Raw genomic sequence first — 14255 nt, forward strand, 5'->3', positions numbered from 1 at the left:
ATGAGCCTGAACTCAGATCACTCTGACACCCATTAGTTCCCCTGAAGAAAACTGATTGGGATTATTATAGATAATTAGTGAATCCAACTGATGCGCTGGATGAGCTAATGAGCCAATTAGCCCATCAGCTCAAGATTGATAAAGAGGCAGAGGAAGGAAGTGCCAAGTGAAGAGGAAGAGGGCAAGCTGAGTCCAGTCTCACAGAGGCCTCAGGGAAGGGAGACCGCTCCTCTGTGGTCCTGAAGGGAGGACGAAAAGCACAGGGGATATTCTAAACAGTACTGTTGCATAGGACTGTTGCATAAAGATGTTGGTGGAGAGAACTCAAATGGTACAGTGAATACACAGCCAGTGGAGTCGGAGCTGGTTTCTGGGGTGTAAAGAGGCAGTCTAGGGATCATGTTCTGCTACAGTTGCCTTTCACCAAAGCACCTTATAGTTAAAACTGTACAAATATGTTAGCAGCCTGAAGAGCCTGTGCTGCAAAGGAACACCCACATGCTAAATAAGAGTCTTGTCTCTGGCTTCTGTGGGGCTCATTTATATAGTCCATATTATCCATACAATATTGGAAGATTTTCCCACAGAATGAATGCAGAATTGGGCTTAGTGTTAAGCTGACTAAATAAAGGTGCTGTCAATGTGTCTAGAAGTTTGCTAAACTTGGACCCTGGCAAATTGCAAGAGTTTGGGAATTCCATAGGCCTTCCTCTGATCATCCTGTAAAGCTTATACTCAAGAAACCACAGTGATCTTAACAACTGTGACAGAATATAAAAGAATGCCAGTTTATTCATATAGCCAGGCCACAAACCATTTAGGATTTTAAATATATTTTTAAAATATTGGAATATAATTGCTTTGCCAAAACCCTTATAAACCAACTCCACTTCATGAGTTTTATTTTCTTGTGTTTGGAAAGAACACAAAGCATTATTTTTTTACTATTACCTTATTACTATTATTATTACAATTATCTAGTGTAATACAGCATTTGGCTCTTTTAAATATGGGGCCTGATTTTGACACTATAGTTGTGTGTGCAACTGTGCACTTTGCATGCACGCTACTTCATGTACACATTGCTAGCTGGAGAGTCTCTCTAGCCATCTGTATGCGGTAGTGTACATGCAAGCTATATGGATAATTACAGGACAATACAGTGTAGGTTTGAAAATCAAGCTCAATTTTAAATTTCATAATTGTTTTATGAGCTGATAGCTCGTGGACATTCCAGCTATTTTGACTGTAATTTTTAAGCTTTGGCAGGCAGGAGCAGAAGTTTCAGGACCAAATAACAGAGTCGAAAATGTTTGTGCAGTTCCCAGGTACCTCTTTAATCTATCTCTGTCAAAACCGCCTCCCCACCTTCAGGAGCAGTGTAGGGAACTAACTACCTGCCTGTTGACCTCCTCTCCTTCCCTCCACAGGCAAATTCCACCCACTGTCCTCATTAACCACCAGAGAAGTTATTGCTACTTTCAGTTCTTATAGAGTAATCAGGCATTTGGCTGGTGGAATATTATGATCCTTTCTGCATGTATCCCACTCATTGAAACTTTAACCCCTCTTCTCTGTGTTTCTGTTTCAGCTTCTGATATAGCTGCGGAGCAGGGGCAGATTCTTGTAATTGCCACTGCTGCTGTTGGTGGATTCACTCTCCTGGTTATCCTCACTCTGTTCTTCCTAATCACTGGGAGGTAATTCATATTACACTGTACTAGTTCACGTAGGGTGAGATTCATCCCAATGAATGGGCTCACATTAGTTAAATCATTACTCCATAGCTTATGTGGCGAATAGGGCCTTGTGCAGTCCAAATGTCATGGCGTAAATGTGACCCTTATTGAGTGTTGACAGCTCTCCCAATTTTAGTGAGCATCTTCTAATATTTGGTGTTTTCTTTCAAACCCCACTCCTAGAGTCATGTGATTAGGTGAGAATCGCTGCATTCATTTTTTCTAGACCCCCTTGCCAAGAAAAGCTTGAAAACATGATCCAAGTACACCCTAAAGGTTCGGAAACCAGAAGGCAAATAAAAAGAATCACAAATATATATTTTTTATTTTAAATCTCATGATTTTAAGCCAATCTCATGATGGGGGGGGCGGCTTGACTCATTATTTTGTGTGCTTGCAGTTAGCAATAGTGCGTGCTCTATTAACCTATTTTAGTAGCCTATTTTTGTGACCACTTTCTGTATTAAACTTCAAAAAAAATACATATCCAATAATAGATGTAGCAATTGAAATACACAAAGAGAAAATATGCTTACTGAAATCTATTGCCTGATCAATGTTTGATTTTTTTTATATATCTTGTTTATGAAAACAGTCCAGTCTAGTGATAGAATCATGGTTTTACTAATATAAGTACAGATCGGGAAAGTGGTACCAGAAACAGAGGGAAGACTACTAAGAGAAATGTGATCAACGTAAGTAAAGGAAAAGTTAACTGAAAACCCTTAGAATTAACATACTAAGAATAATACTAATTAGATTGTAGAATAGTCTCCCCAAAGGAAGTGGTGAGAGTCCTATTTGCTTGGGATTTTTAAAATTAGACTGAACAAAGCCGTATTAAATCTACTTTAGCAAACATTGATGCATTAGCAGGGGATGCACTAGATGACCTATTAGGACTTACCCAATGATTCTCTTATTCCATTTCCATTTCCTTCCTTGTAATACAATACTGACTGTTCAGCTTGCTTCACTTGATATGATGATCACGATCTAATACTGACACTGTGTTAATTGGATGAGGAGTTGCTTTTATTTTATTGGCCGGATTCTGCTCTTCCTTACACAAATGTAAATCTGGAGTAAATCCATATAACCTCAGTGGAGTTACTACCATTTTGCCCAGATGTAACTGAGATCAGAACCTGGCTCCCTGCCAGTGTGAGGAATCATGTGTCTCAGATCCTCCACAAAGAATATCCATGCAGCAGTCTCCCCCTACCATGTGGAAAAATGGACTCAACCACTTCCACAGCTCCACCACCCCTGGGCCTCAGGATGGCCTCTCTCTCACTCCAAGGTTTCACAAGAAATGAGTATGATAGCCAAGAAAGGAGAGGGCCAGATGGACAGATATCACCCCGTCCTGTACCCGATTCAGTTTCCAAAAAAAAGACAGTGTGTTCCCACTCTCTTTTGTGCCTGGGATCCCTATGGCCAGTGAGAGTCACTGGTTGTGCAGCTTCTCTGGGGTTGTGCCTCTAGGAAACAGGAAAAGCTTCAGGGAGACAAAGCTTCTCTAGAGACATGAGGAGACTCCACAGAGAGGTTATTTTGTTTTCCTGAGGGGTAGGGATTGTGTATGCACAAACTGTGGACTCCTTTTCCCCACACAACATAATGAAGTGGAAGTATCTCCAAAGAGGAATTGTTAGTGAGTTCCTCCCTCTGTGTCGCACCTGGTTTTTGTGAGGGAGGGGGAATCTATGGATTACGTGGAACTGAACACTGTATTTGCTCTCCTGCTTAGAATCTAAGCTTTCATTTGGTTGACAGAGGAAGTTCTAGCCCTCCTGAATGTGAATATATCCGTCATTATGTGAATGAATGCACTGCTCTCTTGTGAAGCCTGTAACATGACAGACTAAAAAACAATAGAACCAGTAGGAATTAATATTCCATTAAGATAAATGGGAGACGTTAACTTCAAAGACTAATTGTGACAAATTAAATATTACTAGTGTAAGCAGAGATCTTTACTAGTAGCTACTGCTGTAGATACTGGAAAATATTATATTGTTTCAGTGGAAATAAGGATGGATTCAGCCAACAAAGGCAGGAAAATTTTGAAAGAAATGATTATGTAGAATCATCAAGTGGAATTCCTGAAAAATAATGTGAATGCCTCTCTTAAAAGTAACTCAGTAATGGAATAAGATTAGTATTGATGTGGATATTCTTGAATTCTTTCTACTTTCATTCTTTCTCTTTGCTAATGTTAAGAACATCAGAGGTTCTTTTAGCTTTCTAACACTTTACTGAATGGAACTTTTCAATTACATAGGATATGGATTCATTTTGAAGTATCTCTTAAACACAGTGATAAGACAGTATTCATTGGAAATTATTCTCTGAAGATAGAGTGAGAAAATTTTGAATAAATACTCAATTTACTATAGGATTTGAGGCAAATTTTAGTGTGAAAGATTGGATTGGTACCCTACAGATGTGTTCTGCTTCACTATTTAGAATTAGCAATTTGATGGACTGTCGAATCACAAGGCTGCTGATGAGTCTATTCATATTGAAGAGGCATGGTGAGATAAGCACCTGCTTGTGACTTCAGTGAATGATTATCCACTAAGAGCAAATAGGAAGCATTTCCATCAGTTTCAGATATTAAAATGAAAGATGCAATGACTTAGAGCCACAAAAATTATGGGGGATGGTTGGCTAAATTCCAGGGAATGCAGCATTAAAGCCTGGTATGATTTATTTTGGTCATTAGAGAAATTATTCCTCAGTGTTTTGTCCTAAGCTACCAATAATGAAAACATGTAAAAACTGAGAGACTCGCTGTTACAACCCAGATGAGCGCTCTCTGCTGGACATGGACTAAGCTGCTGCAATGCACAGTGGCGCTCATCACCGTTTGCACATTACACATGGTGCATACCACTGGCAGAGGCAGCACCACCCATAGAGGGAAAAAGGGCTACCCAGTGAGGGAAAAAGAGAGCCCCTAAATGGAGTGGGATTGCTACCGAGTTCATAGGATCACAGTGCCACTTACTGCAATTTGCCCGACAGATCCTCTGTCACAGTGGAGGGACCACCAAACCAAACTCGAATGATGCTGCGACCCCTAAAGTGAAAGTGGTTCAGCTGAGTGTACCATGTCAAAAATTTCTGGGAGTGCCCTTGATACTGGATGCAAACCTTTGGTCCCATGTGCTCTTGACTTGCTGGGGCTGGGCAGAATTGAGGCACTGTCTTTCAGGCTCCAGGTGTCTAGGCATAAACTCCTGGTGCAGTTGCCATGTCTGCCCCCACTTTTGGCATTGAGAACACTGTGGTCCAATTACCTAGGCCCTGAAGCTAGTGCTAGCTCTCTCAAACTTCCACAATAGCTGTTGCATGCTCTCAAAGTTCCACCTAAACTGTGGACCCACTGATTTACTGTTTCCCCCTTTGGAACTATGTGACAGTGTAAGGAAGAGACGCTGCAGAGGGATTTCTAAACACCCACACCTTTTGTCACAAAAAGCATACAAGACATACAGATCCATGCAAAAACAATAAACATCTTTGCACAAATACCCTCCCTTCAGTGTCCTCACTGCTCCAAGGTGGCCTTTGGGATTTGGTCAGTCCTTTTAGGGTCCCAACACCCTCCTGCTCCTCCTGTCCAGTCTTCCCTTCTTGTTCTGGTTGGTGAGAGAAAGCTACCAAGAGAAGAACTTGTCCTTTTTCACTTTCCAGTCCCCTCTATCAGGTAATCTTCCAGGCCAGCCTGAAAGCCTCCCTTAGGTTATCAAGGTCCCCATTAGGTGATCCTTTGCTTGGTTACAATCCACCTGAGGTCCAGATGAGATGAAAACTCTTTTCTTGGAGGTAGGCCATCCTCTGCAGCATACCCATTATGTTGCCAGGACAAAGTCATTCATGTTTGACAATCCTTGATCGCTCGTCATTGCTTGTCTTCTGTCAACACCCTTGGAATTCCAGTCCAAGATGGAGGCAAAAAGACAACAGGCAGAGTACAGGCTCACAACCAAATGGTGCTCACAAAACAAAATGGAGTTTTTAGTTTGATATAAATACATTCATATATACATATATAGTTAATAGTTACACTCACAAAGCTGGTTGTATGTTATTTATTCCGTATGATCACTAACATCTTCACAGAGGTGACAAAATAATGAATGCAGAGATTGGAGCAGAGGCTAATTAGAGAAAATGTGTGGTTCTGACATGGAAAAACGGTTTTATCCTTCATGAAGCCCATTAGTGTCATAGAATCTATTACCTCTATATAGAAAAAGTGAGCTGCTTTAACCCCCAGGACATTACAGATAATAGGATCAGGTTTAAAATGCACAAATCAACATATAAAAACACAAAGGCATAGCATGAGAGAGGCTAAATTCAATAATTTATCACCAGATTGGAAGGATTTTCTGTTGTTGTTTGTAGACAAACTAAAGGTAAGTGCAAACCTGGAAATTCAATAACTGATTTGAGCTAAATTTGAAAAGTTTGGATTTATTGTGTCTAATTTGAATTTCAGTATAGTTCCTTTTTCGCTGTTAATCACCCCAACCACATTCTATTTTTATATTTTATATGTGGCTTTTTGTAGCTGCTCAGAATACATAATCTTTCAAAAACTTGTTATCTATAAATCTCTGTAAATTCATAATAGGTAGATCTTATAATCAAAGTAACTTATGATGTCATGAACCTCTATAGAAAATGTAATGTGCATTTATTCTGTGTATCACAACCATTTTAACTAAAACTCTTTGTTCTTTAAAAAGATGCCAGTGGTACATAAAGGCCAAAATGAAGTCTGAAGAAAAAAGAAGGGCTCATTTGCAAAATGGACATTGTAAGTAATACAGTGTTGTGTTATTTAATGCCTATGCTGCATTTTCAATGAAAGTTATATATTGTTTTCTCTATACATTTTGACCCTGATCCTGTAATAATCCATGTGGAAAAACCCCTTAGTTTATGCAGACCCACACTGATTGTAGGACCAAGGCCTCTCTTTTTATCTGTGCATCCTCTTTGCAAAAGTTATTTGAAAAACTTGTGTTTATTCTACTGAGCAAGTCTGTAAGGGAAAAAGCCCATCGCCTTTTGGATTTCAACATTAATATTTTTTATCAGTTTTCCAGACTTGCCTGTGAATTCACAACAGCTCTGTATTATATTATTCTTTATGAAGTGATTATCAATAGATTCTGCTACTGTGGTGCATGCAGCTTACGTATGTGAGATCAGACACTTTTGATTAGCAGTGCAGTCCTGCAGTCACTGTTCAAGTAGGACTCCTCATACTCACCTCCATGCAAATAGACTACCGCTTGTTAGTCACTAAGAGTGAAATCTGTGTGGACAATCACTCAAAAAAAGAACAGTTATTCTACCCTACAGTAGCTGTGGTTGTTTGAGGTGTGTTATCAACACAGATTTCATGACCTGCCCTCCTTCCCCATTACTACTCAGTCCTACTCCTTTGGGATTCTATATTGATGAAGAAACTAAAGGGCAGTTGGGCCTACTCTACCGTTTATGTCCTGAGGTGCAGGGGCACGAGGGCACTGAGGTGCAGGCACTGCCCGAATGGACACTGCTAGCCCAGAAGAATCTGATCTTGCATGCCTGGGGCACATGTGCAACAAAGGTGGAATCTCTATGGGCAGTAGATCTTGAAAAACCATAGTTCCTATAGGGCAAGTAACCATTCTCTTTGCGGCAGTTTTCTGCTTCTGCTGGAATATAGGACAGATTGGGTGTTCCTAAAATAAACTTTAACAGTATTCTATCTGTGTATTTACCTTTTCCAGTACTTCCGTATTGGTACTGTCTTCCTTAATGGTAATACACTACCTTCCAATTGTCTTAACAGACTCATAATAGTAGTATTACATGAAATGTTAAAATGCAGATTCAGTATTTTTCTGCTGAAAAGCTACTTTTTCCCATTGAAACAAATTATCTTTAAATTAATTAATTAAATCATCTCCAAGTCTGAAGAATAGGGGCTGAGTATTCAACTGAAGGATTCATATATGCACATTTAATTATAACCTTGATCATCTTATTTACTAAAGTGCCCGATTCTTCCATGAGTACCTTACTCATAATCCCACTGAATATTTACTATACTACTTGTCTGGTCATGTAGTACTTTATGTAAGGGGAGCAGAATCAGGCCCCAAATTATAAACTATCCTTTGGAAAGCAGGATGGGAGTTTGGGGGTGGAGGCCTTTATTTTTGAATGAATGAATATTCATTGATGGTACAAGGTGCTGGATTAGCAGAACTGGAGACTGAAGTCTTCTATTAATCCAAATATAACCTTCCACGCATGCTGCTACTTCTCCAGTGTCGCTCAAGCCCACGTAGAAAGACCACCTCTATGGGGGGAGGGTATTGTTACTTCCATATTCATTCAATCCCTGGCAGCTCTAAAGCTGCCAACAAGCATACCAACTATTGTAGATGTTTGGCCACCCATTCATTTTACATTTAATTAGCAATCAGTTGCTAATAAGTTTGGGTCACTATCGACCTAGTCCAGATTGTGTCTGTCAATTTTAAATATAAAAGGCTTAATATCCCATCACTAATGCACTGAACCATCCGGTCACTGCATTTTTTTAAAGTTAATATTGGTTATAGCATGGGAATGTTTGTTGAAGGATTTTTGATTAAAACATAAGTAAAATCTTCCTTTTTTTCCAGTGCGCTTCCCAGGAATAAAAACGTATATTGATCCAGACACATATGAAGACCCAGCTCTTGCTGTCCATGAGTTTGCAAAGGAGATAGATCCTTCAAGAATTCGTATTGAGAGAGTTATAGGGGCAGGTAAAAGCATGCAGTCTTACAAAAATATTAATAATTGTCTCTCCTAGACATAGGGAAACTGCCTTACTCACCTTGAAGTCATATGGTGGTAATCAAATACTGTATCAAATGTGGGCAGAGTTTCTCAACAGGCAAGGACACTCTGGGACAGCTCTCACCCACAGTGCTGAAGGTGCAGCAGGAGTGGCAATAGAAGTCTTTCCTGTCCTGCTGCTACAGAAAAATGGACGGGCTGCCCCCTCTTTTGAAGAGTCCAGAAGAATGAAGTGGGAACTAGTTGCTCCCTCAAGACTATGAAAGTGTGGGTGATAAAGGTAACCGGGCTGCCTCCAGAAGAAGAGTCCAGATTGGTGGCAATGGTAATCTGCATTTTAGCTTCTCCACTGAATGTTGGAGGCCAGTCCTGGGATTCTTCTTTCCTATACAATGGAGGGAGGACAGCAACCACTGCAAGTAGAAGTTCAATCCTCCCTCCATTAGGTGGCTAGGGTTATCTAGGGATGTTGAGTCTTCAGAGAGCAGTACACTCTGACTTTAGGGATGGGAGGCTGAATATTTATGAGAAAATATTGTGACAGATGTATAATCTTTGCAAAGATTTTGCTGTATTCTAAAGTTTAATTAAAAGACAAAGGAAAAAGGGTTCCTAGCTGGTCTGGTGGGGAAGATTGACAGATAAATCTAGTAGTGCCTGTCTCTATTTCGACATCCAGACAGACAGACTCCAAGAAAATGCAAACACAGGCATGAAGATAACCTATTCCTATTAAAAGGGACACTGTAGGACACGTAGGTATGGAAAAAGTGAGTATTACATTTACCACATAAAGGAAAAAACAAAATCAATGTTGTTTGGCAGACTGTGTCACTGAGGCCACATTTTGCTCTATCATCTGACAGATTAGATAGATCCCAAATGATATTCAGTTTGCCAAGTACTGGCAGTATGCAAATACAATTTGCACTGTTTTCATTATTTTTGCAAACGTTAATTTTCCTCACACCTATTTCAGAGTTCCCTCTGTTGAGTCTGTCTTTCAGAAGATTTATGAACACAGGACTTTTGACTGAAAGAGTTAAATCTATCTTCCCTTCCAGAATGATAAAACCTTTATTTTCTTTCTTTGAAAGTGTGCAGAATACAGAAAAATCTCTATGAAGACTATAAAAACAAAGCCCATGGTTTTGGAATGTTTCCACGTATTGTTCGCGCAAACATGCTCATTGATTTTAAATTCTACATTTTTTTTAAAATGGTCTAATTCTTAGTTGGCCTTGGAAAGATAGTGCCAAAACCTGTCAAGCTGTGCAGAATGCAGTAGCTTTATTGCACGTGAAGTTTTGTTGAATTTTCTTTTCTGATTTCATTTCATGTTGATTTTCTTGCCTTCAGTTTTGCTCCAAAATGCAAACTGAAATTCAGCCAAGACTACAGTTTCATCTGATTTAAGGGTGACACCATGCACTGAGGTTCATATGGGATGGGATTTTCTGAAGTGCCTAAAGGTATGAAGAGCACAAGTCAATTGAAACTCAATGGGATTCATGCTTCTAATTCTCTGAGGTGCTTTTTGAAAATGTCACCCTTTGTTTCCAAATTAAATCATCATCTCACCATGCTTTGTTCACAACTCAGACCAGGTTCACTGAAAAGTTTGCAAAATCTGACCAAAATCTAGGCTAGATGAAATTCATCCGATTTAGGGGGTTTTGTTGTGAAAGAGTTGCACAGCTTGTTTTCATCCACATGGTATGTACTACCATGAAACTGTATCAAATTTCTGATGCGGGATGGGATGTACAACAGATATTAATGGAACTACATGAGAAACAGTCCTCCACAGGTACATCTAAGACCAAAGGCTAACCTCAACCACATATAATTTGTACATAATCATTCTTAGCACTTAGCAGAATGTTTTTTCTCTCATAGAAATGAATTCATTTTACTAAAGTGGATAAGTATTATTATCCTCATTTTACAGATGGAAAAACTAGGCAATAAGGGTATGTCTACATTAGGAGTTTTCAGTCCTTTCCCCACTGCTGGACTACCACTCATGCAGTTTTACCTGAGCAAGTTTAATTGATTCTGGACCATTGTGGTCATCTAGTTTGACCTCCTGTATAGATAGACCATAGAACTTCCCTAAAATAATTCCTAGAGAAGACTTTTAGAAACATATCCAATCTTGATCTAAACATTGTCAGTTATGCAGAATCCACCATGATCCTTGGTACATTGTTCCAATAGTTAATTACTCTCACCCGTAAAAATTTACATCTTATTTCCGATCTGAATTGTCTATCTTCAAATTCCAGCCATTGGATTGTGTTATAACTTTCTCTGCATGATTGAAGAGCCCCTTATTAAATATTTGTTCCCCTATAGTACTTATAGACTGTTATCAAGTCACCCTTTAGCCTTCTCTTTGTTAAGATAAATAGATTGAGCTCCTTGAGTCTATCACTATAAGGCTTGTTTTCTAATCCTTTAATCATTTTTGTGGCTCTTCTCTGAACCATCTTCAACTTATCTACATCCTTCTTGAATTGTGAGCACCAGCATTGCTCCTGTGCCAAATATTGAGGTAAAATAACCTCTTTACGCTTACTTGAGATTCTTGTTTATGCATCCCAGCATTGCATTAGCCCTTTCAGTCACAACATCACACTGGGAACTATGTTTAGCTGATTATCCACCATGACCCCCACATTTTTTTTTCATAGTCACTGCTTCCCGGAATAGAGTCTCCCACCCTGTAAGTATGGCCTACATTCTTCTTCAGATGTATACATTTAACCATATTAAAACACATATTGTTTGCTTGCACCCAGTTTACCAAGCAATTGAGATTGCTCTGCATCAGTGACCTGGCCTCTTCATTATTTACCACTCCCAAAATTTTTAAGTCATCTGCAAACTTTAGCAGTGGTGATTTTATTTTTTCTTCCAGGGTCATTGATAAAGATGTTAAATAGCATGGGGCCAAGAACCAATCACTGCGGGACCCCACTGGAAGCAGACCCACTCAATGATGATTACCTGTTCACAGTTACATTTTGAGACCTATCAGTTGACCAGTGTTTAATCCATTTAATGTGTCTATTAATTTTAAATTATTCTAGTTTTTTAATCAAAATGTTGTATCCAGTCAAATGTCTTACACAAGTCCGAGTATATTACATTGACATTACCTTCATCAATCAAACTTGTAATCTCATCAAAAAAAGGTATTAAGTTAGTTTGACAGGATCTATTTTCCATAAACCCAAGATTATTTGCATTAATTATGTTAGCCTCCTTTAGTTCTTTATTAATTGAGTCCTATATCAGCCACTCCCATAGGCACCGGCTTCCCCTCTTTCCCGTGGGTGCTCGACCCCCCCTTTACCCCTGGCTCTGCCCCCACTCCCACCCCTTCCATGAGGCCCTGCCCTTGCCCCACCTTATCCCCACCCCCATTCAAACCCCTTCCCCAAAGTTCCCACCCCAAATCCACCCCCTCCCTGCCAGTATTCCAACTCCTTCCCCAAATCCCCGCCCTGGCCCCACCTCCTCCTCGCCTCCTCCTCTGAGAGCACCACATTCCCACTCCTCCCCCCTCCCAGAGTGTGCTAAAGCTGCGTAACAGCTGTTTGGCAGTGGCCGGGTGGGAAACGCTGGGAGATAGGTGGAGGAGCGGGGACATAGCATGCTCAGGGGAGGAGGAGGAGGGGGGGCCGAAGGGGAGGGGAGCTTAGCTGCCGGTGGGTGCTCCAGCTCCGGAGCACCCATGGAGTCGGCGCCTATGGCCACTCCATTATGTGGCCTGGGATCAATGTCAGGCCAACAGCCCTATAATTGAATGGAACATAGATCTCCCAACACTTAGTACTGTGTCCTGAGAAGTAGGTCAGTCTGCCTTCTGCAAAGGTACTCATAAACAATTAGGCTAGTGCAGATTAGCATTCAGGCACGGTAGCTGACACTGAGATACCCAATTCTGTACACTTTTATTTGAGATTAGAATCTGTCCGTAAAGTCTCCACTAGTTAAAAGGGTAAGAAGTGTAAGGTCACTTCAATATAAGTCACCTGCACAGGAACATAGATTGATGACACTGCAGTGGACTAAAGTCTTTTAAAACAGCATTATTCTTTTATGTATTTGGGAAAGTGTCTCGGTTGGAGTTGCAGAAATGATAGCTGAGAGTCAATGTATGTAAAATGAACACAATGAAAAAATATTTAAAGAACTGCTCAATATATGTGATATAGTTTTCCCAGTTACAGAGCCCTTCCAGACTGTAGATAGCCACCACTTGTAGCTTTTACTGGCACGCCAGCCTGAGTGGGAATATCTACACTGCTATTTTTAGCCCGATAGCACAACCCCCCACTAGCCTGAGTCAGTTGCCCTAGGCTCTCAGACTCGCTCCTGTGGGTCTTTTTTGCAGTGTAAGCGTACCCTCAGAGACAGGAACAAACTCCTGAGTTCTAATCCCAACTCTGAGTCACTTTTCCTCTCTCTGCTTTAGTTTATCTCATCTATAAAATGATGATGACTGATAATTTTTGCCTGTCTTCATTACAAAGGCATTGTGAGGTTAAGTTAGGTATTTCCTTGGATAAGTCAGCCTTATCCTGTGTCAGCATGTAAGTCTTATGTTATCTAGAAGATGCCTTTTTGTTGGATACATGTCCTTAAATGCATAGGCTTTGGGTGAAGTCATATACTTTATTGGGTAGTGTAACAAAGAATTTTAAATTCATGTGCCCAGCCCTATTCCAACTGAAGTTACAAATTTCCCATTGACTTCAACAGGAACAAGATTAGGCCATGAGTGAAATATATACAAAATAGACAAACATACAATTAGAACATCTGTCTTTATGTATATATGTTTTGGTTCCAACTAAATTGCATGTACAATGTCTTGAGAATATTATCTTAGTACCTGCTAAATCCTTATGGCACTTCTTGCAAGAGACATTCAATTAATTTTTCTTACAGAATATATTTTTAATGAATAAAAGGGAGAAGGTCATCGTGTTGAGCTAGCTGACAATGACAGTATGTTTGCAGAGCTTCATCTTCTCTGAACATCTTAAAATATTGTGGATGATTCATGGTACACTGAAAAAAAACAGGCTGTTAATCTGGAAAGTTTCCACCAGAGAAAGATGAGTCAGAGCAGGGCATAATTACATTCCAACTCTCAGATTCTAAGAAGTAGAGAGGTCAGGCACTTGAAAGGAATTGGAAAATTCTTTTATTTGGGGGAAATGCATGCTGTTAAGTTTCCCAATCTGAGCTCAATCACTCAACCAGACAGAGTGATTGAGAGCTCTTATAAACACTTTTCTACATAGGAAAATATTGAGACTTTGGTGCTGTGCCCATAATGATCCTGTATACCATTAAACTCTGAAAATCTCTGTGGAGGCAAGCTCAACTGAAAAAATACTGAGGTTGAAATTGGGTTCAGTTCCTAGCAGTTAACCTGAGATCTGCACTGTCAGACACACAAACATGAGCATTTCCCAAAGGGAACTATGAATCTAGGGCTTGAAGAACTGTGGTTTATAACATTTATATTATAGTTGCATTTATAGTTGTATTGATATACTACAATGGTAGAAGACATGATGATTCAGAAATGTTAATAGGTTTGTCTTTCCTTAAAAGTCTGTTCTCTTTATA

At 39.8% G+C, this 14255-nt stretch overlaps 1 protein-coding gene across 1 annotated transcript in view; it reads left to right on the plus strand.

Moving 5' to 3' along the window:
- LOC123361801 (ephrin type-A receptor 6) overlaps positions 1-14255 on the plus strand; it is a 394507-nt gene that overhangs the window by 193520 nt on the left and 186732 nt on the right. Inside the window, exons 6-8 of the mRNA XM_045001949.1 lie at positions 1592-1700; positions 6506-6576; positions 8444-8569. Coding sequence (XP_044857884.1) covers positions 1592-1700; positions 6506-6576; positions 8444-8569 — 306 coding nt within the window. The remainder of the gene's footprint in view (positions 1-1591; positions 1701-6505; positions 6577-8443; positions 8570-14255) is intronic.

The sequence above is a fragment of the Mauremys mutica genome, chromosome 1 (genome assembly GCF_020497125.1).
Source record: "Mauremys mutica isolate MM-2020 ecotype Southern chromosome 1, ASM2049712v1, whole genome shotgun sequence".
Lineage (NCBI taxonomy): Eukaryota > Metazoa > Chordata > Testudines > Geoemydidae > Mauremys > Mauremys mutica.